At 39.2% G+C, this 26,235-nt stretch overlaps 2 protein-coding genes across 2 annotated transcripts; both read right to left on the reverse strand.

Moving 5' to 3' along the window:
* Positions 1-8,077: 8,077 nt before the first annotated feature.
* On the reverse strand, positions 8,078-16,356 carry LOC108398727 (C-X-C motif chemokine 15-like). The gene is made up of 4 exons (XM_017662905.3): positions 16,116-16,356; positions 15,311-15,440; positions 11,469-11,552; positions 8,078-10,463 (listed from the first exon to the last, which is right to left on the reverse strand). The coding sequence occupies exons 1-4, from the start codon at positions 16,174-16,176 to the stop codon at positions 10,457-10,459; spliced, it is 282 nt and encodes a 93-aa protein (XP_017518394.1). The 5' UTR covers positions 16,177-16,356; the 3' UTR covers positions 8,078-10,456.
* A 7,385-nt stretch (positions 16,357-23,741) lies between these two features.
* On the reverse strand, positions 23,742-25,786 carry LOC108398728 (growth-regulated protein homolog gamma-like). Its single transcript, XM_037003173.2, has 4 exons — positions 25,652-25,786; positions 25,438-25,561; positions 25,255-25,338; positions 23,742-24,460 (listed from the first exon to the last, which is right to left on the reverse strand). The coding sequence occupies exons 1-4, from the start codon at positions 25,749-25,751 to the stop codon at positions 24,445-24,447; spliced, it is 324 nt and encodes a 107-aa protein (XP_036859068.1). The 5' UTR covers positions 25,752-25,786; the 3' UTR covers positions 23,742-24,444.
* Positions 25,787-26,235: the final 449 nt, after the last annotated feature.

The raw sequence follows: 26,235 nt of genomic DNA on the forward strand, positions 1-26,235 counted from the left end.
TCTTCCCCAAAGATGACACCACCATAGTATACCACTCAGTTTTAAAACATGGACTATTTTAAAGCATTCCAGATTGAAAACATAGGCTTAGATATGATGGGTGTGACCCACTCATTAAGAGGCCTGTTTTCCAGCACTCCTAATTTAGAGACTATATATTTGGGGGAATGGTGAATGCTAAAAAGTAACATTCTTTTTCCTTACCCCAATAAACTCTTAATTAACAGACATTTTTAAGTAAAGGGATTCCAGCAGATGTTTAAAAAAAGAAAAGGTAAAAAAATTACTATGGAAAATCTTTTGAAAAATTGAGTCATCAGGCTTATGGTTGATCTTCTGGGAGGGAAAACTGTAGCTTCCTTGCCAACACAACCTTGTCAAACAGCTGTAAAGTGTTAATGTTTCAATGGTGAAGGTAATGAGGCAGATAGGAAACATTGCCTTAAAATCTGTTTAGAAAGTATTGAATCTTGATTCAGATGCATAGGAAAATAAGTGACACATAGATCTTAACTGAAATGAATAAAAGGATGATAATTAATGTTACTATATGAACGATAACATCATTAACAGATAATCACTACCATTTACTGAAAACTTGTTATATGTCAGGCACCTGTGTTACCACTTGACATATATCTCCCTAGAGCAACCTTGGTAGCAGTGATGGGGGAATGGCTATTATTTTTCTTATTTTGTAGAGGCAGAAACTGAGGCCAAGAGAGGTTAGGTAACACCACTAAGAAGCACAGGCGTGCGCGCACACACACACACACACATGTACATAACACATATTTGAAGTAAGGGAAAGATATGCTCAATCCTTAGAAAGACTCAGTGTTATGAATATATCAATTTTGCCTAAATTGATCTAGAAGTATATAACAGCAATAAAGTACAAGTAGGTTCATTTCCTTTGGAATCAGGCAAATTGATTATAAAGTTCACATGGAGAAAGTAACAGTTGAAAGAGTCAGGCAAGCTTTGAAATTGGAGAGTCACAAGAGGAGGATTAGCATCACCAGATACTAAATCATATAAAGGCAGAGTAATTTTTAAATTCTGATGGTGGCTTATGAAGAAACAGAGAAATCAGTAGACTAGAATAGGAAGTTGGGAACTGAATTCACATAGACATTAAATATATGCTAAAGAAGGTTTTTAAAAACAATAGGGGGGAAGGGATAAGCAAATAAATGGAGCTGTGACAAATGACTAACCATCTGAGAAAAAAGATGAAGCTGGATATCATCTGACTCTTACACCAAAATAATTTCCTGACAGATCAAAGATCTAAAGTTGAAAAAAAAGAGTGGGGGATTTAGAATAGGGAAGTGCTATGGAAACAAAGCACAAACTCCAGAAAGCATTAAGAAAAAATTTAATGAATTAACTATACCAAAAATAATATTTTATCATGGAGAAAAACTGAAATAAAATAAAAAATACAAATGGAAACTGCAAAATAAATACTTTGCAGAAAAATGTTTATTTCCTTAATATACAAAATCTCTTACAAATAAATGATAAAAAGATAATAATCAATAGAAAAACTTCCCAGAAAATATGAATGGCTGCAAAGAAAATGAAAAGAAGCTCAACATCACTTATAACTGGAGAAGGACAGAATCAAACAATGAAACAGTATGTTCACTATCAGTCTGGTAAAGAGCAAAATGTTTGATAAACATCACTATTGCAAGGAGATTGGGAAAGAAGCATTTTTGTAGTTTAGTAGAGGGACTTTAAACTAACTCAGGCTATTTGGAAATGTTTTGACAGTGTTTATCAAAATATAAAATGCATGTACTCTCTGATTCAGAAATACCTGTTCTATGAGTTTACCCTATAAAATATACTTGTATAACATGTATACAAAAAAAGTGAATACTTAAATTGTTCACTAAGATTATTTATTGTGTTTGAAAAGTCTGAAAACACCTAAATGTCCATTAGAATGGAGTGGCTAAGCAAACAATGGTAGATACCCCCAATAAAATATTCTGCCTCCACTCCCCATCCTGAGTAGATAGATAGATAGATATGCTGAAATGAAACAATACTTCCATTTATATCAGAAAATATTCTGGTGCATGCAGAGAGTATTTCTGGGAATATATATGCAACAAAATTGGTAAAAATCATTATTCTGGAAACCAGGAAATAACTCAGCATTTGGGGTACGTGGAAAACTTACCACTCCCATTTTTAAAAAACTACATACCCCTTACACTGTTTCAGTTTTTACCATGTACCTCTTTTCTTTCAATAAATCTAATGTATGTTCCTGTTGATGCTGATTTTAAGTCGCATGGGTAAGAAAAAGCAAATGAATAAAATGATGTGCCAGTAGGAGTATGGATACCCTTCGTGACCAGATGCCCAGCAGTATCATGATTTCACCCCAAGGGGACTGGGTCAGAGCTGGGCTCATCCAATGTGTTCTCAGGCAGATCTTAAAAGTGATGAATAATTTTCATAAAGGATCCAATTAATGGCCTTTCTTAATTATGGACCTGCCTTAAAGATAAGGGATCTACCTCACCTGGGGTCTTGCCAATAGGCTTCAGCCCCAGGCAAGTTCACTATGGATTCAATGTGACCAAAGAAATTGACAGCAAAACGTTCTTGGGATGAAAGGGTTTATTACCCTTATTACCCGGCTTGTTCTCCCTGTGGTAGGTCGAGCACTAGCGTCTCTGCCTCCACCCAGAGCACTGGGCCAAGCTCTCTACATAGCGCAATAATAGCTTATTGTCTAAAGGTGTGGAAGTGGTAACCTAGCAACAGGCCAGTTACATCATCAGGTGGTTTAAGTTCAGTGAGGATCCTGGCCATAGGAACCCCAACTTCCCCACACCTGGTGACCTTTGTTTTAAAACAATCACATTGCAGTGAATCAGACTGTTTGGAATAGGGGCACACTGGAATGATGGAGGCTAATAAGGAGGTAATTTTAGGGACAGAGGCAAAAGTTTGAGAAGGCCAGAACTAAGGCAGTGGCAGAGGGAAGAAAAGGAGGGCGGAAGGATGTGGAAAAGGGTATAGAAGTGGCAGGAACTGAGCCTGCTGGATGTGGCACAGAAGGAAAGGGCCCGTCTATGATAACCCCTAAGTCCCTGGTTTAGGCAGCTAGGGGAACTCTCCAGTGTCATAAAATAAAAGAAAAGGCAAGCAGGTTTGGGGAATATCATGATTGCACCTCCTTCTCCTTGAGCTCCCTGACCTTTGGGGTCAGACATTGTCATGGGGAAATGTTTGTTTCAGGGGTGGGGGAGTTGGTGAAAGGTGGGAGGACACTTTTCAGCAGTGACAATGATTGAGTCTCAAGGGAAGAGAAAAATCCCAGTGTGAGTGGTGAGTTCTGGAAGGAGATTTGGCTAAATTAAATGGTAATATATTTTTATTGGCACCAAAAAGAAAATGCTGAAGACAGGCACCAGTCCAGACCGAGATTATAGTACCTGATGATCCAGTGGAGGAAGGCTGGTAGAGCTGGTGAGGAGGAGCAGTCGGGATGTCTTAGCCTGATGAATTACAGTGTCATGGGGAAGAAATGCACCTCACCCAGAAAAACACAGAGGGTCCCTTTCTGGAGATTTTATGTCTCAGCAACCCACAGAGTCTGGGTGTAACCAGGGTGGAGATGGCTTCTCTAACTGAAGCGGAAGCATCGAGATAATGGGGGATAAAACTCAGGATTCTAAGTTTCATGCCTTGGCTCTGTCACTAGCTGGTTTAAAAACCTTTAGCAAGACATGTAAGTTTGTGTTGATTTAAAAGATCCTCTGTGAAATGAGGTAAAATGTAAAGTGGTTGTAATTTTGACAGCTTAAAAAGACCATGAGCAAATATCCCAGACTTGAGGGGTATGGGAAAGCCTCCTGGAGGTGATATACAAACCAAGATTATTTTTCAGATTTTAGTTCCTTTAAATGTGAGGTCAGGTGAAGGGCAAGGAGACAGGGCAAGAGAAATTGATTCAAGTAGAGGGAACAGTATGAATAAGAACTTTAAGCCAAGAAATGGAATAGACCTTCAGAAACACTGGAAATAATTTGATATGTCTTTTAGAGCATAATTAGGTGAAAGACATTTACCTCTTTGGTCCTTTTAATCATCCTCTAAAGTAGATACTAGTGTTGACATTTTGTAGAAGAAACTGAAATTCAGAACAGTTACTTACCTGAAATCACATACCTTGTAAATGGTAGGACTAGTAGGGTCTGTCTACTCCAAATCACATTTTGACTATAAATTTTTATCACTTTCCCAGTGTAACACATTAAGACGGGTGGGTTGGGGGAGCAGTAATGAAGGCATGTTTTCTTCAATGTGTCTAGCAGGTTATGTTTTGAAAAACTCTTTGAACTTAATGAAAAAATCATAGTGAAAAATGTAAAATGTGTCTGGCATTAAGTATATAGTTTGAACCACAAACATAAGGAAGCAAAAAAATTTCCAGTAAATTTAGTCAAATAAATACATGAATCACTAACCCTGGTTTCTTCCAAGTAGTTCACTATATCCTTTAGAAACTGTCTCACATCTAGGCACAATTAATACAAGCCAGATTTGGTGACCTTCGTTGTTCATTACAAATGTGCATAAAAACCACAGTAATTTGATACTCTTTTACAATTAGTTCAACCAGAGCAATTTCATTTTAGAAAAACCATGTAGTTCCCCCTCAACACACAAAAAACAAATAATCTGATTAAAAAAATGGGTGGAGTACCTGAACAGATGCTCCTACAAAGAGGAAATACAAATGGCCAACAGGCACATGAAAAGATGCTTCACATCACTATTCATCAGGGAAATGCAAATTAAAACCTCAATGAGATATCACCTCATATCAGTTAGGATGGCCACTATCCAAAAGACAATAAACAAAAAATGCTGGCGAGGATGCAGAGAAAAGGGACCCCTCCTACACTGTTGGTGGGAATTTAAATTGGTTCAACCACTGTGGAAAGCAATATGGAGGCTTCTCAAAAAAATAAAAATAAAAATACCATTTGACCCAGGAATTCCTAGGAATTTGCCTGAAGAAAACAAGATCCCTGATTCAAAAAGACATATGCACCCTCATTTTTATCACAGCACTATTTACAGTAGCCAAGATATTGGAAGCAACTTAAATGTCCATCAATAGATGAATGAATAAAGAAGATGTGGTACATATACACAATGGAATATTATTCAGCCATAAAAAGAAAAGAAATCCTGCTGTTTGCAAGAACACAGATGGATCTAGAGGGTATTATGTTCAGTGAAATAAGCCAGGCAGAGAAAGACAAAATACTAAATGATTTCATTCACTTGTGGAGTATAAAAATAAAGCAAAACAGAAGGAACAAAAAAGCCAGGCAGAGAAAGACAAAATACTAAATGATTTCATTCACTTGTGGAGTATAAAAATAAAGCAAAACAGAAGGAACAAAAAAGCCAGGCAGAGAAAGACAAAATACTAAATGATTTCATTCACTTGTGGAGTATAAAAATAAAGCAAAACAGAAGGAACAAAAAAGCAGTAGACTCATAGACACCAAGAAGGAACTAGTGGTTACCAAAGGAGAAGGAGATTAAGTGGAAATTTAATTCACAATCACAATATAGGTAGGCCACTGTCATGGTAGTACAGCATGGAGAATATAATTAATGCCTCTATAACATCTTACTATGTTGATAAACAGTGACTGAAATGGAGGGGGTGAGGTCTTGATAATATGGGTAAATGTTGAACCACTGTGTTGTGTATGTGAAACCATTATAATATTGTATATTAATGATACTTTAATTAAAACAAAAAGAAAGAAAGAAAAGAAAAACTATCCATTTTGAGAGATCCACCACAGGTTTGCCCTTTCCTTGAGCTCTCATTCTAGAGCCCTTGCCACATGCTAGGTCATGGTTATCCATTCTAAGGTCTTTTCTCTGTATTTTGGATCTTGCAGGTCCATTACACATTGTTAGTTGTGAATTTTATTTTTCTATCTTGCTTAGAATCTATTTGGCTTCCTGAATACAGGGGATTCATCTTTCCTAGAAAATTCTCAATCACTATCCTTTCAAATACTAGTTTTCACCCATTTTCTGTCCTCATTGTCTGGAATTAATTTCAGAAATAAGTTAGATATTCTCACACTATTCTAAAATCTCTTAATGTCCTTTACATATATCCTATATCTTTATCTCTCTGTTGCATCCTAGATACATCTTGTTGCCTCTGTAGCTGAATATATTCTTCTGTTTAAGCCTTCCAGTGACATTTTACTTGAAGTAATCATTTTTTATTTCTTTAAGTTCCCTTTTGTAAGGTTGGAGGTACCAGAAGGAGGGGTCAGCACATCAGACACTGAAGACTTACCAAAGTCCCCGGCTGCTGCCCCCTCCCAACCTGAAAAATGTGCCTTAGGCTAGCCAATTTTCACACCGCTGTAAATCTAAGCTCTCCCTCCCACTACCTTCTTTAAAAACTCGCTGCCTGCCCTGCTGCGCATGACTTCCCCAGCCTGTGATAGCCAGACCAGGGAACATCACCCGGGAATTTCACTCAAATAAACTGCCTGGCCATTTGTTGCCTCTCACCACCTGCTTATTTCGGTTAAAATTTATCTTACACCTTTGTTTTGTTTTGAATTTGCTGTTCCTTTCCCTATTATGTTTCCTGTGCCCCTCTTTTCCCCAGCCCACTCTAATCTGCTTGGTTTCCTAGTATCTTATTCTTTTCTTATGATCCAATTCCTCTTTGATATCTGATGATTTGAAACATACTTATAATGGTCTCCTTTTTTCATTTTAAAACTTCTGCTTTTAGGGATGCTGTTTATTGTGGGTCTTGACTCTTGTTTAGGGTGGATAGTTCCTTCAGAATTTTATATATACTCACAATGGGCTCATTTTCAGCATGATTTTATCTTAGAGACCCCCATTGGGTGTGTATTCAAAGTGTATCCTACTAGGGAAGTTTTACTTTCATTTCTGCCAGACATTAATCTGAGCCTGTTTCTATACTACTTGGGATTTCCCAGACCATCTTCGGGTGTAATTTCCCAGACCATCTCCAGGTGTTACAGTGGCATCCCAGACCTGCCTGAGGGTGAATTCTTGGTAGAGATTTTTCAAGGAAGAAATTGGGTTTTTTTCCACCTCTTGTCCATGTTGAAGCAGACATGCTTCCTTATCACAAACTTGTATTTTTTAGTAGATTTATTTCTACTGAAGGTTTTGATTGTATAAAAGGATCTTCACTACAACTCTGTTTTACAAGGCTTCACAATCAAGTCTTTGGTCCTAACATAAGATTAAAATGCCAGTGTGTAAGGTTAGAGATAAAGCAACTACCTTCCAGTCACAGCATTTCCCTATGAAATTCTGTCTCCTACTTTCTGATTCCTTTTTTGGGAGTGTTGGGAGACTACCCTGAGGTTTCTCTCTACTTTCTGAACAATTAAACTGTTCATTTGAAAGGATGTATTTCTATCATATTCAGTATTTCTATATAAGAAACATTTTATTTTAAAAAATGTCTGTAACCAGAAGTCCCATGCTCATTTACTCTTCTTCCCTTGGTTTTGAGAGGAGTTCTCTCTAAGTTGTAGAAAGTCCCCACTGAGCTGTCTGCTAGCTACTCAGAATTGCCTGCCCCACCCTGGCATGGCTCCTGGCAGCCACATCTCTGTGGTGTGTCCCCACTCTCCTGTACCAGGGCACTAGACTGTGACTGGGTGCATGACTCAAACTGTCCCAACCAGATCCCTTTCTCTTGAAACTTGGAATTTTATATTCTAAAATGCCCCTAGTCTTGTACTTGTGGTCCTGAGATAGTTCTTTTATTGAGCTCAATCTCAGAGTTCAGTGCCAGTGTGTAGCTTAGTAACAGGATGATTATTTTTGCCATGATCCACAGCAGCAAAATTTGCCACCTTATTAAGTTTAGAGGCTTGGTCTATGTAACTGTGGATAAGACAATATGAACAGGTACCCTAAAAGTGACTTTATTAAGTACTAATTAGGAAGTGATTTTTCAATTTTAATAATAAGGATAACAGTTTATGATCTTTTATGCTTTCTTTTAAAGCAACTTTTATTTCCTCTTAATAATACTGTGAAGAATAGAGATACTTTGTTTTGTTTTGTTTTGCCATATTTTCACATTTACAACAGAGTGTGGAAAAGTTCAGATACCTGCTCAGAATCATAATGTTTCTCCTGAGGAACTGTGTTTTCTCTTTCAACTGTGTCTGTTTTCCCCTTTCTCGTGTGTAGACACACACAGAGTGATAGAATTTTTGAAGGTAACTGCCCAATTCATAAAAACTCTTACTTTTCTGGGAGCTGTTTCTTCACTCTATAGTGGTGGGTCCTAGATGGCCTTGTTTGTACCATATAACCACTATTCCTTGTCCACAGTTTATTGGACCTGTGTGGACACCTGAATCAATATGGACAATAAGGTCTTCTCCTCCGGGAACTGGAAACTTCCTTTTAGGGAAAGCAAGGTGCTTTTGGTGAATGCCATACCATAGAGACCAGAGAAGCAGAGAGAGAGAAATGTTAGGCCAGCTGAGAGAGGCAAAAACACAGCAGATGCCAAGAGAAAGCCCTGAGGGCTCCTGTGGACTGAATCCCCTTCTTGCTATGGACGGAATGTGTATGTCCCTCCAATGTTCGTATGTTGGAACCCTAATCCCTATTTGGGGGTGGGGCCTTTGGCAAGTAATTAGTTCGTGAGAGTGGAACCTTCACAAATGATATTAATGTCCTTATAAGAAGAGGCCAGAGGCTAGCTCTCTTCCTCCACCCCGTGAAGATGCCATCTGCAGGCCAGGAAGAGGGCCTTTACCACGAAACAACCACGCTGGCGCCCTGACTCTGGACTTCTGGACTCCAGAACTGCGAGAAATAAATATGCCTTGTTTAAGCCACCCGGTCCACAGTAATTTGTTGTAATTACCATGTTATAATTACCAACCGACCAGGATACTTTCTGGAGCTGCACTGCTGTTCATCAGCTCCATGAGATCATTACTCATTTAGTGACACATTTTTTTCTTCAGAATCAGTAAAAAAAAAAAAAGTTATGTTTATTCACTCATTATGGTGTCACATATATAGGATTCATACCCAGAAGGTAAACGGTTGGAATGTGGCATTATCTGTTTTGCATCTCATTTTTCTGAGACTGCATCCCTGTGATCGTCCCTGGGTCCCTGTGATCTTTCATTTCCTCACCCTCCTCCCTCCACCTGTAGCCTTTATACTTTCCTTGATTGAATCACTTCTACTGTTGTCTGATACTACCTCTTAGGTTTGCTTTATTTAAAAATTCTTAACATTTAAGACAATTTTACTGTGCAACTATATGATATTACATTTCCTTTTCTTAAATGCATACTTATTTCAGATCTTATAATGAATAAAAAAATTCCCTGTCTTGCCAATGGGTTTCAGCCCCGGGCAAGTTTGCTATAGATTCAATGTGACCAAAGAAATTGACAGCAAAATGTTCTTGGGGTGAAAGGGTTATATCCAACTTTATTTCCAGGTGGGAGGTCAGTCACTAAAATCCCATTCACTCAGAGTGAGTCTGTGTGCAGAGTGAGTCTGCACACAGCAAGCCCGTCTCTCCCTCTGGGCCTCTGTCCTCAGTGCTGTCCTCACTCCAGCCTCTGCTCCGCTCTCCTGCAGCCTTGCAGCCCTGCCACCGTGTCATGCGCCGAGCAATGGGCAGAGCTCTTTATATAGAGTCAACAGCCATGTATTGCCCACAGGTGTGCAGTGAGCTAGTCAACCAGGGCCAGGTGAGAATCCTGGTCACAGGAACTCTCATTTTATCCACATTCCCCAAGAAGTATTTCAGTTTTGAAGACTGTAGATAAACAACCTTACTTTATGCTGAGACCCAAGGTTGTGAGTGACTGAAATGGAGAGGAGGTTAAAGCCTTTGGAACTCAAAAGACTGAGCAATCAAGAGGCTCAATAAGTTAATAGATGTTGATAACTTAATAAAGAAACATAATGATGCCATTAAGGATGACATATAAGAATGAGGTAGAGAGCAAAACAATGATCAAATGCCAGAGTCCACTGGGAAGTTAAGTGGATGAAAGGGTGCTAGGAGACAGCATGGAAGAAATAGAATCTGTTAAGATATATTGAGCCTACCAGGAAAACCTTTCACCTGCTGTATGAGTTTGGGAGATTATCCTTCCTGCACAATGGAAATTTCATCACCTCTCCTGCCATTACTCCCTTCCCAAGTAGCCAGTCACGTGTTTGAAAACAATGCTGAGGTTCCCAGAGAGAGTATAGAAAGCAGTTCATTCTAGTCCTAAATTAGCATAAATTGAAGAAAAACTTGTGGGTAAAAACTCTGGTGGATGTCCAAGCTCACAATGATACCAAGGGCTCTTGATACTCATACGATGTGATGTTCTTTGTGTGGCCATCAGTTACTAAAATAGAAGCAGAGCGGCATGTTATTATATAGATGCACAGGATTACCCTTATGTGGTCCCTCATAAGAAAAAAATACCTAAAAAATAAAGGAAAAAGCCCGTGTGTTTGGTAAGTTGAAAATTAATAGTAATCCTGATTAAACACCTTACATATATTATCTCTACTTCTCCCATGAAAGCAAAGTTAAGAACAAATGAAAGCAAGTAAATCCCCAGTGTTAAGTGAATTATGCAAATGATGTAATTTACAGCTGTGGATCTGGAATACTAAACCATAGCTATAGGATTCAAAACCCTAAGCTCTTCCTACCACATTACACCATTCAACAGCCAAGGTGATCTTGCTGAATCATAACTTTCACAAACCCTTAATTTGTTTTCCTTTTTATTTTTAATTTAAAAAGGCACAAAACTTAATTTTTCCACTGAGTATTCACCTCTCTCTGCTTACCCACTATGTTTGAAAGAACCCTCCCCGAAAAAAATTCTAGTATAATTTTTTTCAGACATTAATCCAAGTGTACTCCCATCACCTGCTTGTCCTTAATCGCATCTTCTCCACCCACCAATTTGCAAATTATATTTGGAGTTTAGTTTCTACAAATGTTGTGCCAGAAATAATTTTTGTTTTTCAAAGGGGTATTTCTTTCCTTAAAATTTATTTTATCAAATGATCTATTGCTATACAGATCTAGGTGGTCTGTATAAGACAATTTCTAGCAATTTATATCACTTTTATATTCTGTGGAGATAAGTATAATATAGGCCAACTTGGATATCATGTTAAATAGAAGGTGTGCATCAGTGGTTTGGATTTCTGACAAGTAGCCAGATGATAGTAATTGTGCTGGTTTGGGGACCACGTTTTTGGATTCTTTGGTATAGACTTGTTACAGTCTTGTAGTTTAATCTATTGGGAGAGTCTGTATATGTTTCCAAATATATATTTAATTACAGTGAGAGAAATAATATGAATATGAGAATCCTTAGCATTAATTATACCTGTTGATAAGCTTTTTGATAATAGTCATCACCCAGTCAGCCTCAGGATCCAAACAAACTATTTTCCCATCTTTCAATGTGACACTGAAAAGAAAAGAGTGGTTTGGTTAAATAATAATGATAGTTAATTTAATAATACTTTAAATTTATTCATTCAAAGTTCTGCAACATGAAATTCCTATGCGTAAGATGAACACATGGATTTCTCAAACTACATTAATCATATTATTAGAATTTGAGTTTTAGTTATATCAATAACTAAATAATGAAATTTTTCACCACTAATGAATAACATTTTTTCTTGCAGTCTTTTGAGATATCAACTAATCACTAATCATCAAACATTTATTGGACTTATGATACATAATGGGTAGTGATAGACTCTGGAAAATCTACCTGAGGGTAATATATTCCAAGCTGCCAACCATTTACTATATATTGTTTATCATTATACCTCTGCCAATTTTGTTAGCTTTAAGGAACTCATTAAAGCTTTATTTATTACTGGGAGAGAAAGAGAGCATAAATTGCTAATTTAAAATAATTCTGTAGTTTTCAACTATACTACACAGAAGAGTAAAAGCTTCACCCCTTTGAAATTCTTTGCATGAGAATCAGATCATAATGAAAATGTTAATAATGTAATTAATAACTCCCTAGCAAATTACCAATACGAGGATAGCGGCAAAATATTGTACATAATAGCAAAAAGTTGAAAGTATTCCTTTTGAACTCAGAAACCAAACAAGGGTGCCTGCTATCATAGAGCCATCTCAACAAAGCCAGAAAGATAAAATGCAGGTTTCCAAAGGAGGAGAGTAAATTGCCATTATTCCCAGATGATGTGATTACTCCCAAGAATGATTGATAAAATCATTACAAAATTTTGTCAAAACACCAGTAACAGTCAGAATGTGAAATTTATAAAGCTATTCTATAGCCTCAAAAAATATAAAGTGACTAGAAGTAAGTTTTTATAGTAAAAAAGATATGGAATGCCTTTAGAGAAAATTGTAGAAGCTTGTTTGAAAACATTGAAGATCTCAATAAGTTAGGAGCTATTCTACATTTCTTGAGTATAAAACTCAGAGTCATGGAGATGTCAATAATTCACAAGTTAATCAAAAATTTCAAGGAAGTTCCACTCAAAATCATAATTTAATCAGTGACAATTTTCAGGCTGCTCCTAAGATTTATATGGAAGCAAAAGTCTAAGAAAAGAAAAGCCAGTCTGAAGAAGACAGGAGAATTTTCCTTTCCTGACGTCAAGAATTACTATAAAATGTTAATAATGAAGGTGTTGTACAAATATAGACAATTTCATTAATGGGACAGAACAGAGATGTAACAACCATACCTACACATTGAGATAAACTCAGTTTATGGCAGAAGCTGTGCTGTAGATCAGTGGCAAAAAGATGAGATTATAAATAGTGCTGGAACAACTGATGAACCATATAGAAAAATGAAAGTGGATAAATCCTTTCTATTATATCCAAAAATCAATTCCAGGTTGCTTAGTCTTAAATACAAAGGAAAAAACTATAAACATTTGGGAAGACAATATGGAAAAAATATTTTTATGAACTCTGTGAAGGGAAGTTTTTTTGAAATAAGACATTGTAAGTGCTGACCAGAAAAAAGGATATTCTCAACTCAAGAATATTAAAAAAATATAAACTTATGTTAATTGAAAAGATACCATAGAAAGAATGCACATATGGGCCAAAAATTGGAAAATGAGCTTTGCTATCCATAAATTTGACAAGGGATTAATATCAGGAATATGTAAAAACACCTGTGGGTCAATAGGGATGAGATAGTATCCAAATAGGAAAAGCAGCAAAGAAATGGATAGGAATTTCACAAAAAAGGGGAATACAGATTCTCACAAACATATGAAAAAATATTCAGCCTTATTAGTAATAGAGAACTGAAAATTAAAAGATACCATTACATACCCATCAGGTTAAAAGCACCAGCCATTGGCCAGTATGTGAAGCAACAGATGATTTTATGTAAGAAGGAGTGTCAGCTGATGCAATACTTTTGTAATACAGTGTGGCATTACCTGGTAAGGTTAAAAATGTGCAGCCTCTAGACCCTTAAATACAGTCCATAACAGAAACAAAATAAATAATAATTGTTTTGGGTTTCATATGTAGGTGGTAAAACCAATTTCAAAAAGCAAGAAAAAAACAGCTAAAAGCTAGCAGTTATTTTGTAGAGGTGGGTGAGTGCATGATTTGGTTGTTTGCTAGGTTTGCTCTAACAGTATATCACAGAGCAGGTGGCTTAAACAACAGAAATTTACTGTCTCATAGGTAAGGAAGCTACAAGTCCAGGATCAAGGTGTTGGCAGATTTGGTTCATTTTGAGATCTCTCCTCTTGGCTTGTTATGTCCTCACAGGGCCTTATCTGTTCATATTCATAGATTCCTGTTGTCTCTCTCTCTCTACTTCTAAGTTCACTGGTCATACTGGCGTAAGACCTAGACTTATGACCTCATTTAAACTTAATTACCTCTTTAAAGGCTCCATCTCCAAATAGTCACATTCCAAGGTCTTGGGGGTTAGGACTGCAACATAAAAATTTAGAGAGGACACAGTTCGGGTCCTGACAGGATTTTCGCATATGCAGGCTTCTGGTGTACTAATTATGTTCTAGATTCTGGTTTGGGTAGCAAGTAAGTGGATTTTTATTTTATTACTGATCTTTAAACTGTATGTATATTTATTATATATTCATTTGAAGCATGTTAGGTAGAATATTAAGAAGGCCCAAGAAGTTTCCCTCCCAAACCTCCAGGAGTGTGGGCATGATGAAATATTGCTATAATTAAGGTTTCTAACGAGTTGACGATTTTAATCCAAAGGGAATTTATTTAGGTGGGCCCAGTGTATTGCATGGGCCCTGCAAGCAGCTATCTCTGACTGGCAGCAGAGGAGGAAGTCAGAGAGATTTGAAATGAGAGATCAATTCAACAAGGGAAAAATTCTCAGTTGCTGATATGGAAGCTGTTGTGTGGAAGGACCTGAGAATCCCCTGAGCTGACGGTGACCCTGAGCCCACAGCCAGCAAGAATATGGATATCTCAGTCCTACAACTGCAAGGAACTGAGTTCACCAACAACATAATCTTGGAAGTAGATTCCTTCCCAGAACCTCTAGGTGAGATCTTCAGCCCAGCTGACACCTTGATCTTGGCCTTACAAAGCCCTGAAGCAGAGAACCCAGTTAAGCGACCTGGACAGCTAATTTACAGAACTGTGAGATGATAAATGGGTTTATTTTAAGCCACTAAATGGTGATAATATGTTACTTAGCAATGAACAATTAAAACAGTATGTATGAAATAGTTTACAATGTAAAAAGTTTCAATAAAATACAGAAATGCACCCCAGAACTTCTAAACTCTGTATCTGTAGGCTGATTCTTCAGAAAATTTGTCAAGTCAGCTTCTAGAGCCTAGGCTATATTAAGCTTATTGTGTTGTCCAGATGTGTAATAGAGATCTCTAGGTGATCAAGAATTATCCATGTAGACTTACTGGGAACCATGTGTCTTTTACAGATTCATTCACTTCAAAGTTCACTCAGAAGAATTCATACCCTATGTTCCCATTTGAGAGTTTTTGTTTTTGTTTTTGTTTTTGTTTTTGTTTTTAGAGAGGGTACAAGACACCATAAGTACTGGGCAACTATCTTCCCGCACTGAGCAGGAATAACGAATGCCCAGAGCCCTGGTTTTCTGTACTCTTATCTACCATATGCTGTAAGCAAATGTTAGCACTGAAAAGCCCAGTAGCAGAGGCTTCCATTTTCCCCACATCTTGTACTTACATGACTTCTTTTCTGCTGCAGTAAGCACCTTCAGGTATTAACTGGACATTTGTAATGAATTTGGGAGAAATAAACTCAGAATATGTCTGGATACACTGACATCGCAACTCTTGGCCCTCACAGGGATCAGCTGTGTGAGAAAAGGAGAGCAAAACCCTGATGAAGAGCAGACAGCCATGAAGTTTGATTCTTTACCTGGAATTTGAAATCAAAGCAGCAGGACACTCAGTTCGCAAAGTAAGTACTGATGGAAATATTTAGGGAGATAATCACACAAATCTAATCACCTGCTGTAATTACAGTCCATGAACATCTGAGCATATACTGACTGTGTTTAAGAACTAGGTAAGTACACTAGACCTGTAGTCACTGCTTAACCATGTGTGTTGTCAGTAAGATAACTTGTTGAATGGTAAAATCAACTTAATCTCCTGCTATGAAAAGTTATCAACATAAAGATTTTATGTGAATTCTGTCAACTGAAGGTGCCAATTTCTGCCTATCAAAGTTAAAATAAACACTCTAAACTTACTTTCAGGAATCCTCCTATTATCTCAAACAAACAAACAACAGCAACAAAAACCCAGACCTTTAGAGTCAAGAATTTCTAGGAAGTTTACAGATTTTTAAAATTTAACTTAACAAGACATTCTTTGACATTTCACTGTTTAAATATATGTTCTGCTTAGGTTTTAATTTAGAGTTTCCACATTTTGCTTAATGCCACATACAATCTCATTATACATGGACTCTCTTCTGAATTTTTCCAATACCTATAAAGAGAATAAAAATCAGAGTGGCTTACCAAAGATGTCCAGGACAAAGACCACCAGCAGGAGGAACGTGCGAGGGCTCCCAGCAGGCATGTCTGCTCGATCTTGATCCTTGCCTGAATGGTCTAGTCAGCACTGCAGCCCCTTTTATGAGCGCTCTGTAATCCCGAGAATTCTTGGTGGTTCTTGCATTCTTTCCTTGGAAGAATGAGAAGAGCGGCTTATCAAGGGGCATGTTTGCCAGAAGCCAATAAGGAAGCTGGGTTTGTTTTTCAAGCTTTATTTTAATTGGGGGGCTTGGGGTAGGATGAGATGAATTTGTTGAATAGAGAAATGAATCTGTTATTTCCTGGGGGTGAAACTGCATAATTGTGAAGGGCTCAGTGCCAGCTGCAGTTATTAGTGTCATAAGAATATGCAATGCCAGGTGCAGAATGGAGTCACAAGAATGTTTATACATCTTTTCAAAGGTAATGTTTGTACAAAGTAGGGAATTCAGTTGCTTTCCTCAGCAAGTGTTTACTTTTGGCTTTGATGTCTATTTGCATAATCCCATTCAGAATCATAATAGAGTCTGCCAAACTCTGACGACATTTGCAACACAGGTAATAACCTAATAACCGGCAAAGAAACTGAGGAGGACTATGATCACCCTTGTCCTGTCAGGGAAGAGCAAACTACAACTTACTTGTGGTTTCAAAGCAGCAGTTTCAATGGGCTTGAAGCTGAATTGACTAACAGTGAACTATGAGCTTCAGCTGTTTCCCTTAAGCAGTTTTGTAAGTGACCTTAATTATCTTATACTGACCACATTTTTTGTTTGCTTGTTATTAACAAATCAAACACTGAAGCATTTGCATTAGTGTCCTAGGACTGCTGTAACAAAGTGCCACAGACTAAGAGGCCTGAACAAAAGTTCACAGTTCTGGAGGCTGCAAGTCCAAGACCAAGGTGCTGGCAGAGTGGACTTTCTTAGGGCTATGAGGGGAAGAGCTGCTCCAGGCGACTCTCCTTGGGTTGCAGATAGCCATCTTCATCTTCGTATGGTCTTCTCCTTGTGAGCACGTGTGTCTCCAAATTTCTGCTTTTTATAAGGATACCAGTCATATTGAATTAGGGCCCATCTAATGACCTCCATTTAATTTGGTTACCCCTGTAAAGACCCTAACTCCAAATGAGGTACTGAGGGTTTGGACTTTAACCTACGGATTTGGGGCAAGGGGTAAAGTAGGAGATGTGCTCTGCTTTCCTTCTGGTGACAGCATTCAATGTCCAACAGCATTTAACTGAAGATCAGCAATTACTGAAGGGCTGATACAGTTGGAAGGTAAACGTAGCCTAGATAATAAGAAAGTTTTTTATTTTGCCAATTCTCATTGAATGTCTATTACCTTTGCTGGACACTGGGTGTTTAAATAATAAACACTGATTTTCTGCTCTTGAGAAGTTCACAGCTTGTGTAGAAAGACAGGCATTTAAACAGATTAAGCTAGAAAGCGATCTGTATTATATTAGATATATAACTGAGGCACCTTGGAAACAGAGGAGGGAGGATTTGGGGGTGGGAGGGAAGACTTAACAGGGAGGTAACTTTGGAGTTGTTAGCGATGAAAGGAGGCTCGCCATAATAAAAGGCTGACAAATATTCCAGACAGAAATGCACCAAGAGGCGCAGCATTATGAAGGGTTGCTCTAGTCTCAGTGTTTGCGTCCCCCCCAAAATTCATTTGTTAGAATCCTAACCTTCAGTGTGGTAATGTTAGGAGGTGGGATCTTTTTGGAGGTGGCTAGGTCGCGTGGGTAGAGCCCTCGTAAGTGCAGTTAATGCCCTTATAGAAGAGACCTCACGGAGCTCCCTACTTCTTTTGCCATGTGAGGATACAGCTAATTTGTAACTCTGAAAAGGGCCCTCACGCCACCATTCTGGCACCCTTATCTCAGATTTCCAGCTTCCAGAACTATGAGAGACAAATTTATGTTGTTTGTAAGTCATCCAGTTCATGGTATTTTGTTATAGCAGTCCAGACAGACTAGAACAAGAATCTCAGCACGTTATTTCAAAAAAGTTATTTCAATCTCATAATGAGATAAGTTTTAATGACTTGACAACAATCAACTGACTGATCAGATCTTGGCTTTTATAGAAACCAAAAAGCTGCAGATAAGTTAGAAACACTATTCAGATACAATTTCTTTGTCTCATTTTCCATCTATACCAATGAAATGCTTTGTTATCAACATGTCTGGATATTATGATAATGATAAGGAAAGGTACAAAGAAGATAACCAAATATTGAAAGGCTCTAAATAATTTAGTTTTGTAAAACTTCAGACAGGCTTACATCATGGTAGTTGTTAAAGAGATGGTGAGCAAAGATCCAGAGATCTTCCTTATCAAATATGGGTCTCTAATTCTAGACCTACAACATTTGTGCTAGATACGGAGCAGAATTAATTTACAGTTAGATCTAGATTATTTATAATGTCCATATTGTCAAACTTTTAAGGTTTTATAGGTAACCTTTTTTGTTAATTGAATTTTCATACAAACCTGAAACCTATACAACCATACAAGTCACCAAACAAATCCCATATTTAATTTGTTATGTATCATTCTTCAAAATATCTACTTATACTGAGATACAATGTAATATAGTCATCATTTATTGAGTTCTGCTTTGCACTAACATAACTCTATGAGCTTTTTGTATATGATCTTAAAATGTTGCAGGAGCTGTTCCTATCTTGTAGATGAGGAAAGTGAATATCCCAGAAAAGTTAAATAATTGTGAAAGATTAAAAATAGCACAAATTCTTAGCAACTCCTCACTTCAAGAGGTGGAATCTATTTCCCAAACCCCTTGCTTCTGTGCTGATAATATGTCTTGCTTTGGCCAGTAGGATGTGGTAAAGTGATGTGGGTATTCCAGGTCCAAAATGCAGGAAGCCTAGGAGCTTCCACTCCTGCCCTCTCAGGTTGCCAGAAGGAAAGCATAGCACTTCTTCTAGAGACACGATGCCCACCCACCAGCCAACACCAACCACGAGACATGTGAGGGTGGCAGTCCTGCTCAAGGCACCAGATGACTGCAGCCCATGAGTGACCCCAGGAGAGGCCATCAGAAGAACCAGCCGGCTGAACCCAGCCCAGCTATTGTATCGCCTAGCCCAAACTGACAACCTGTGAGGTCATGAACCAGAACAAAATGGTGGTGGCTGTACATTTTGGAAAGGCAATGGATAACTGAGAGGGTAATTTAGTAGGCCACACAAAGAGGTTGAACCCCTTTTTTACTTCAAACTGTTTGGCCACAGTATTCATCATATTTCCTTTAGATGATCCTACCATGAATGGACTATCAGTAATTAATTAGTACCCTGAGTCTGCAAGTTTTAAAATTTCTATAAATTTTAGAACCAAGATTCAAACTAATAATTCTCTTCGGCAATTATGAGAATTATCTAGTTAATGAAAATAGATATCAGAAAGCTATGTGTCTGTCCATTTTTAAATAAAACAATTATATGACATTTGGTAATTCCTTAGTGGTCTCCAAGTGCCCATATTCCCACCTATAAAATGAGAGAACTGATTTTTTATGTGGTCTCTCAGGTTTTGAAAAAAATTCCTGCCTGGCTGCTAAAAGATAAGCTCCTGGTTATAATATTTGACTTGTTTATTCCTCTCTTAACTATGTGGTTTCCTCATGGAATTGTTGAAAACAAAAAGAGCAATTGCAACTGTCTCTTGCTTTAAAAAGAAGGTATTTATCACATTTAATTTGGAGAACAAATGTCAATAGAAGAACCATCCTCCTCACAGGTGAAACTAAGGCCCTAGGTATGGGTTTGGTAGACTCTCTCCCCTGGCACACAGACACACACACATATTTTAGGGTGTTATGGATCCAGCTTTCAGGTTTTGACTTCAAGTTCAGCCAAGGAAGAGATATCAGAGGCTAATGCCCTGCTCTTTCGAGGATTTATAATTCTATAATGTAAATCCAGCAACTCCAATTTCTTGATTTGAGTTGTTTTCATAATATCTTCAGAATAAGAAAGCAAACACAATAGCCTCTTGGGAAATAAAAGGCTCAGGGGTATGTACAGGTGGCCAGTGTGGTGAGGTTATACCACTCTCCTGCTAATTTTTCCCTGCCAAACTTCATATTTTCCTCCCTCCTGATTCTCTGGTATTATACTCCTCAATAGTACTGCATGAGCCCTAGCCCTGAGATCTAATTTCTGGTGATCTAAGTCACCAATTTTGGGCTTCCCCAAAAGCAGTTTCTGATATGAAGACTTGTGGACAATAGTTTATCTTGGAGGTGATCATAGGAAGAACAGGTTAGGGAGCGGGGAAATGTGCAATTCAGAAGAGAAAAAGCTAATAAAGTCTATGTAATAAATGAGATATCACTGTAGGTAACTAGGACTTAATCTTGCTATGGAGCCTCTTAGAAACATTGTAAAATGTTCCTCAGAATTATCCCACCAAGACTTCCATTTTCAGCCATGTAGAAGTAAAAGAAAACAGTCCTAACCTCTTGCTGTAAATAACTAGAAAATTTAAAAAAGTATATGAAACAACTGTTTTTAGATATTGGACAATAGGCAGCCAAACACTAGGGTCCCTGAGGAAAGGACACAAGCAAGGCTAGGTCTATGATCACCCCAGTTTTTTTTCTGTAGCAATTATATGCAGAGGAGAGCATAGTGGTCTTGCTGAGTTGAGGAGACTCAGATTCGAATTCAGGGAAACCGAAGTGACCAGCAGGTATGGAATAGAGTTGCAGAAACAAGAGCTCTGAGCAGGAATATAGAATTCTAGAAATCTGCATCAGGGTTCCATTAGGTCAATACTAAGTCATAAATGAACAGGGTGGAACTTCGTAAGGTCATGCAGAGGGTGGCCAGAGATGTGTCAGCAGAGCAATCCTCACCTCATATGGGATGGGGAGATATTTGAGGTCTGTCTTTTTAGAGAGGAGCCAACTTGCTATCCTCAGGGTGTTCAGTAGACCCAGAAGGGATTTGACTTAGCAGCACAACTGAACAAGCATTAGAGCAAAGAACTCTGTCTAGACCACCCTAACAAAGCTTAAAAACAAGCCACAAAGAGATCAAGCAGATGCTCCCGTAACTTAACTGACTGCCAGAACAGAGAACAAGACTCTAAAGGACGGAAGCAAAATCTTGACATTCAACAACATAAGATTCAAAATTTCCTGCAACCAAACAAAAATTACTATACACACCAAGAAGTAGAAAAGCATGACTCATAACAAGGCAGTGGGGTGGGGGGTGGGGGGCAGAATATCAGTCAATAGAAATAGACACAGAAATTACAGAACGGTAGAATTTGTAGACAAGGATTTAAAAACAGCTGTTATAAATATGGTTTAAGAGAAAATGTGAACATAATGGAAAAGTGGAAAGCATATATATATATATATAATGTGACTTCTAGAACTATCCAACCAAGGAACTGGAAAATCGAATACTCCTCTACTAACTCTTGCCTCTCTCTCAGTGAGGGTTGCCCCTGAGAGTGTTAAATCACAGGCCACCCTGTTGCCCCATCCCACCACGCCCCTTTGGAGAAAGCCCTCAGGAAGAGAATCAGAAGGATAGGGGAGCCTGAGCTGGGAAGCTCTCAGCACATAATGGATGTTACTCATTGCAACCATGGAACTCACTGGTCAGCAGAGGGAACATGGAACGGGACATCAACAGTAAAGGTTGGCACGCTCTGTCCCTTATCATCTCTGTGGGTAGTCAGAAAAAAGAGAACCAGTATCATCTGTTATTCTGGATTGACCCCATTATGCTATTGCAGGTCTACCTTTGCCCAGTGTCTCTCCAGTTTCTTCTGGAAGTCCTGAAAAGACATCTTAGTACAACTCACAAAGAAGGACTCACAGGAACAGAAGAGCGTCAGCCCTATTTCCTCCTTTCTGGCTCTGACTCCTTTGGTAGCATTGCTTAGGAAACTGCAGTCACTGCTGCCATCACTGTTTCCTGTTGATGACCTCTCAAAATTGTGATGTGTCATATAATATTCTTTTCCTGCTTCCTTCACCCCATGACCTCCAGCTCTTAACCCATTTCCTGCCCTACTCTCAACAAGAGATTGCCTTGTACTTGCAAAGTCTCAAAGCAATTTGGTGTGGAAACTATACTGCATATCTGCTTGATCCAGGACTGACATGGACACTGTGTCCATGGAGTTGGCCTGAGGACCAATGACAGATTTCTGGAGCCATCAGTAACATTGAACCCCTGAAACAACTTTATAAAGTGTATCCTGTTGTTATCTTCATTCTATATAGAAGGGGAAATGAGGTTGTGTGAAGTCAGGGAACTTTCCCAAGATTACACAGTCAACAAGTGATAGAACCAGAGTTTACTCCAAAGTCTATGATTATTTGAAACCTATGTTTTTAAGCACCATATAAACAGAAACTAGGGAGTGAATGCTAGTATTTGTGGAACTTCTAGAATGGTTTGCATTTATTTACTTCTATACAGTTCACAAACTTTCTTCTCTCTCATTTATACCTACTTAATAACATTGGAGTCATGCTGAGATTATTATTAACTTTTTTAAGTTTGAGAAAAAGCTTATGGAATTTGTTTCTTACTACTTGGAGCCCTTATTTACTCAGGTACATGGGACAAGCCAGAACTTGATCTCAAATAGTCAAGCTGCCAGCCCTGTCTCTTGCCTCTGCTGAAGCCGTTCACCTATGGCCCAGGATTCTGGGAATGAGTCCTGAGTCAGAAATAAAGCACATACCCCACACATCCATCAACCACCTTCCTTTCCAGGTTTACAGTGTTGTTACTTTTAGATTATAAGGCTCTTTCCTACCTCGACACACCAGCTTTGTTTCTGTCTCGGAAATGGGTGCTCTTGTCGTGCAGGGACAGGGTTGAATGACAACTTCCAGAAGCCTTTCTCAAGCTGAACAATCTCCCAGGCCCACAGAAATTGCTTTAGGAAAGATGGGAACTAGTGCACTCAAATTGTAAAATCATACTGTTTGAAAACTTGGTATAAAAGATTATGATAATATTAAACTCTGGGGTAGTTACTTATAAATGTAAGTTAGAAAATTGAATCCAAATATCCATTAGATCTGTTCATAAGTGAAATACTTGTCACTTTTTCTGCTTCTACACATGATGCAAATTTTTGTTTTGAAGTGGAAATCCACTTTATCACCATTTCACTTCCAGCTTCATTAAACTGTCAATAATTGTTTGAAAAACCATTTAGCAAAAGCAGTGAAGTGAGGGTCCTTGTTAAGATTGCTGTAAAAATATTTGAGGAGATAAATTTGAGTAGTAAGGTAAAAAACTCCTTCTAAAAAACGCTAATAGATATCAGTGGCTCTTATGCTGAGGGAGGAGGGGGCAGACAGCCTAGAGTTTGCAGAAGTATATTCATGGGTAGGTGAGAGCCAAGGAGAGTGGCAGCTATTACCAGATGGAAATTAAGCATAATTTATAGTTTAATTTATCTGTGTAGCAAATTAAATGCCTGGAAGGAAAAAGAGTTGAGAAATGTTGATGTAAATAATCAAATTACTTTTTCCCATATAATGGCCCTTTTACTTCCCCATATAATGAAACAAACATTGTAACAAACACTGTTTATTTTTGAAATACTTTATTTTCAAGGTCTTTGGGAAAAACAATAAATATTTAAACCTTTTGTTCTAAGACATAGAGAAATACTGTATAATTAACACTAAACAAGGCATTATGCCTTACAAGAAAGACATAAAATGTCCAAAGGATATTTAGAATATTCTAGCTCTTAAAGCTTCAACATGAGAAATATTGACCAGATACTGTAAAATAATTTCAATAAATAACACTTGACATTCTTTTAAATGGTTACAAATACAGATGTACACATACATTCCCCTACCCTGGCAGTAACCTCACTCTCTATTTGCTCTGATCCCCCACAGTGTGCCATGCTCTGGACTCGTTGGAAATAATAATGATTGGAGGATATTTATAAACCTTTACCTCCAAATTAAGTAAACATCAAAATTAAACTAACTTAGGTTTAACATAAAATAAACAATACAAATAATAGTACAGTACATACAGTATATGTTGATTCGATCACATTCTTATTTTACATGTAAAATATTAATATAGAATATTTGAAAATCAACCAACCAACATATAAATAAATAAATAAGTAGAAGAGCTCTCCTAAGAGATGCTCAAATATACTAAGTCCAATCCAGGTGGCTGATGATTTCTTTTTTCCTCTTTGATTCCTGTAAGGGCAGCACCTGCTTCAGATACAGACACTGATCAGCTCCCTTCTTCCTCTGGTCAGTTGGAGTTGTCCCTAAAATAAGAAAAGGAGGATCCTTAGAAGATATCTGGAAAGCTGGCGTTTCAGCATTCTTTTCTCCTGCCCCTTAGGTTCCAGGATTTTCTGAATCTAGTTTTCCCAGCCTGGCACCAAATGGCTACTGCCTATACTGTGTGATAAAACTTCTGGGCTCTTAGATGCTCTTATGTAGGAATGCAGGTGTGCTTTTACTGAATTATTGGCTACAGCCAGCACCTGTTATTCCCTACCTCCTCAACAGGGCTCACTTAAGCCTCATTCATAACAATTCCACACAGTGGCTACTACTGTTTCCATTTTACTGAGCTTAAATCAGTCAAATAATTGTCCTTGAGTCACATGGCTGTAAGGTGGTGGAAACCAGATTTGTCCCCAGGCAGTGTCACAGCAAAGTCCTTGCTCTTCACTGTTAAGCTTTAGAGGAACTATGTTGCAGAAAGCCAAGGGTTCTGCTTCTCAGGTGTGAAGCCCAGAAGGAACTGAGGGGAAAGGCCTGTTTTTTAGCATGTGGAAAGCTTTTTATAAGCGTAACTGGCCAACACCAATTTTAATGAAAGAGCTTTACCCACCCTCTTTTTGAATGAGGTTAGGGTTAAGGGTGGGCATGGAGGGCACTGGAAACATCCTTCTGACACCAGATCAGGTTAATAGCAAATTTGACTGTGAAATAATAATGATTTTCAGACTTTCAGCTAACCCCTGGGTTTCCTGGATAGAATTTTCAGGTGCAGATGCCAGTATTGGTGACCAATGACAAGCCGCACAGGTAAATAAAAACCGTAACTCACTTGTTCAGTATCTTGTGGATGATTTTCTTAACCATGGGAGCTTCGGGGTTGAGACAAACTTCCTGTCCACTCTTAAGGGTGACTCTGCAGAGAGAAGGGGGCATCCACGTGAGGCGGGGGGTCTGGCTGGGGGTCAGGGTGGGGGTGAAGAGGACGACAGCAGCCCCACCAGGCCTCACTTACATGACTTCGATCTGGGCGCAGTGGGGGCCCGCGGGCGTCACCTTCACGCTCTGGATGTTCTTGAGGTGAATTCCCTGCGAGGTCTGCAAGCACTGGCAGCGCAGTTCGCTGACCACGGGCGCCCCTGCCGGGAGGGAAGACTCAATCAGCGGGGCCGTCCCGGGGTGCGCCCCCGCCCTCGCCCATCCTCGGGACCCAAAGCGCCCCGTGTCACCTTCTGCGCGCTGGCAGGCGGCCGCCAGGAGCACGAGCAGCAGCGCGGCCGCGAGGAGCCGGGGAGCGCGGGGGGCGGCGGCGGGGACGGCGCGGGCCATGGGCTCAGCTCGAGGGTCTGGCGGCGGTGCCTGGAGCGCGGAGCTGGCGGGGGCGCTGGCGGAGAGGGCCGTGTGGCTCCCGGGGCCGGAGAAGCCCTTTTATCCCGGGTCGGCGCGGAGCGGGGCGCAGCCCCCGGGCCAGGGAAATTCCCGGACCTCCAGGTCGGCCCGGGTCCGGAAGCAGGCGCGCCCCGCCCCGCGCGCAGGGGGGCCGCCCGCCCGAGTCCCCGACGCGGGAGTAAGTGGCCGCCACGCGGGGCCACCGCCTGCGACGGGGAGCGTGGGAGCCCGGGGACTGCTGGCGCTGGGCGGGGAGAGGGAAAGCGCTGCAGGCCAATCGGTGAGACCCCAGCAGGGGCGGCATGATAGCTTTACAGGGAGAGAGTTATGTCTCTAGTTATCAGACCTGGGGCAGTTAAGGAAAGGTAAGGGGTAAATTTTGCTTAGCTCTCTATTCTCTATCTACGTATTCTCTGTTTCTAAA

Source organism: Manis javanica, chromosome 5 (assembly GCF_040802235.1).
Source record: "Manis javanica isolate MJ-LG chromosome 5, MJ_LKY, whole genome shotgun sequence".
NCBI lineage: Eukaryota > Metazoa > Chordata > Mammalia > Pholidota > Manidae > Manis > Manis javanica.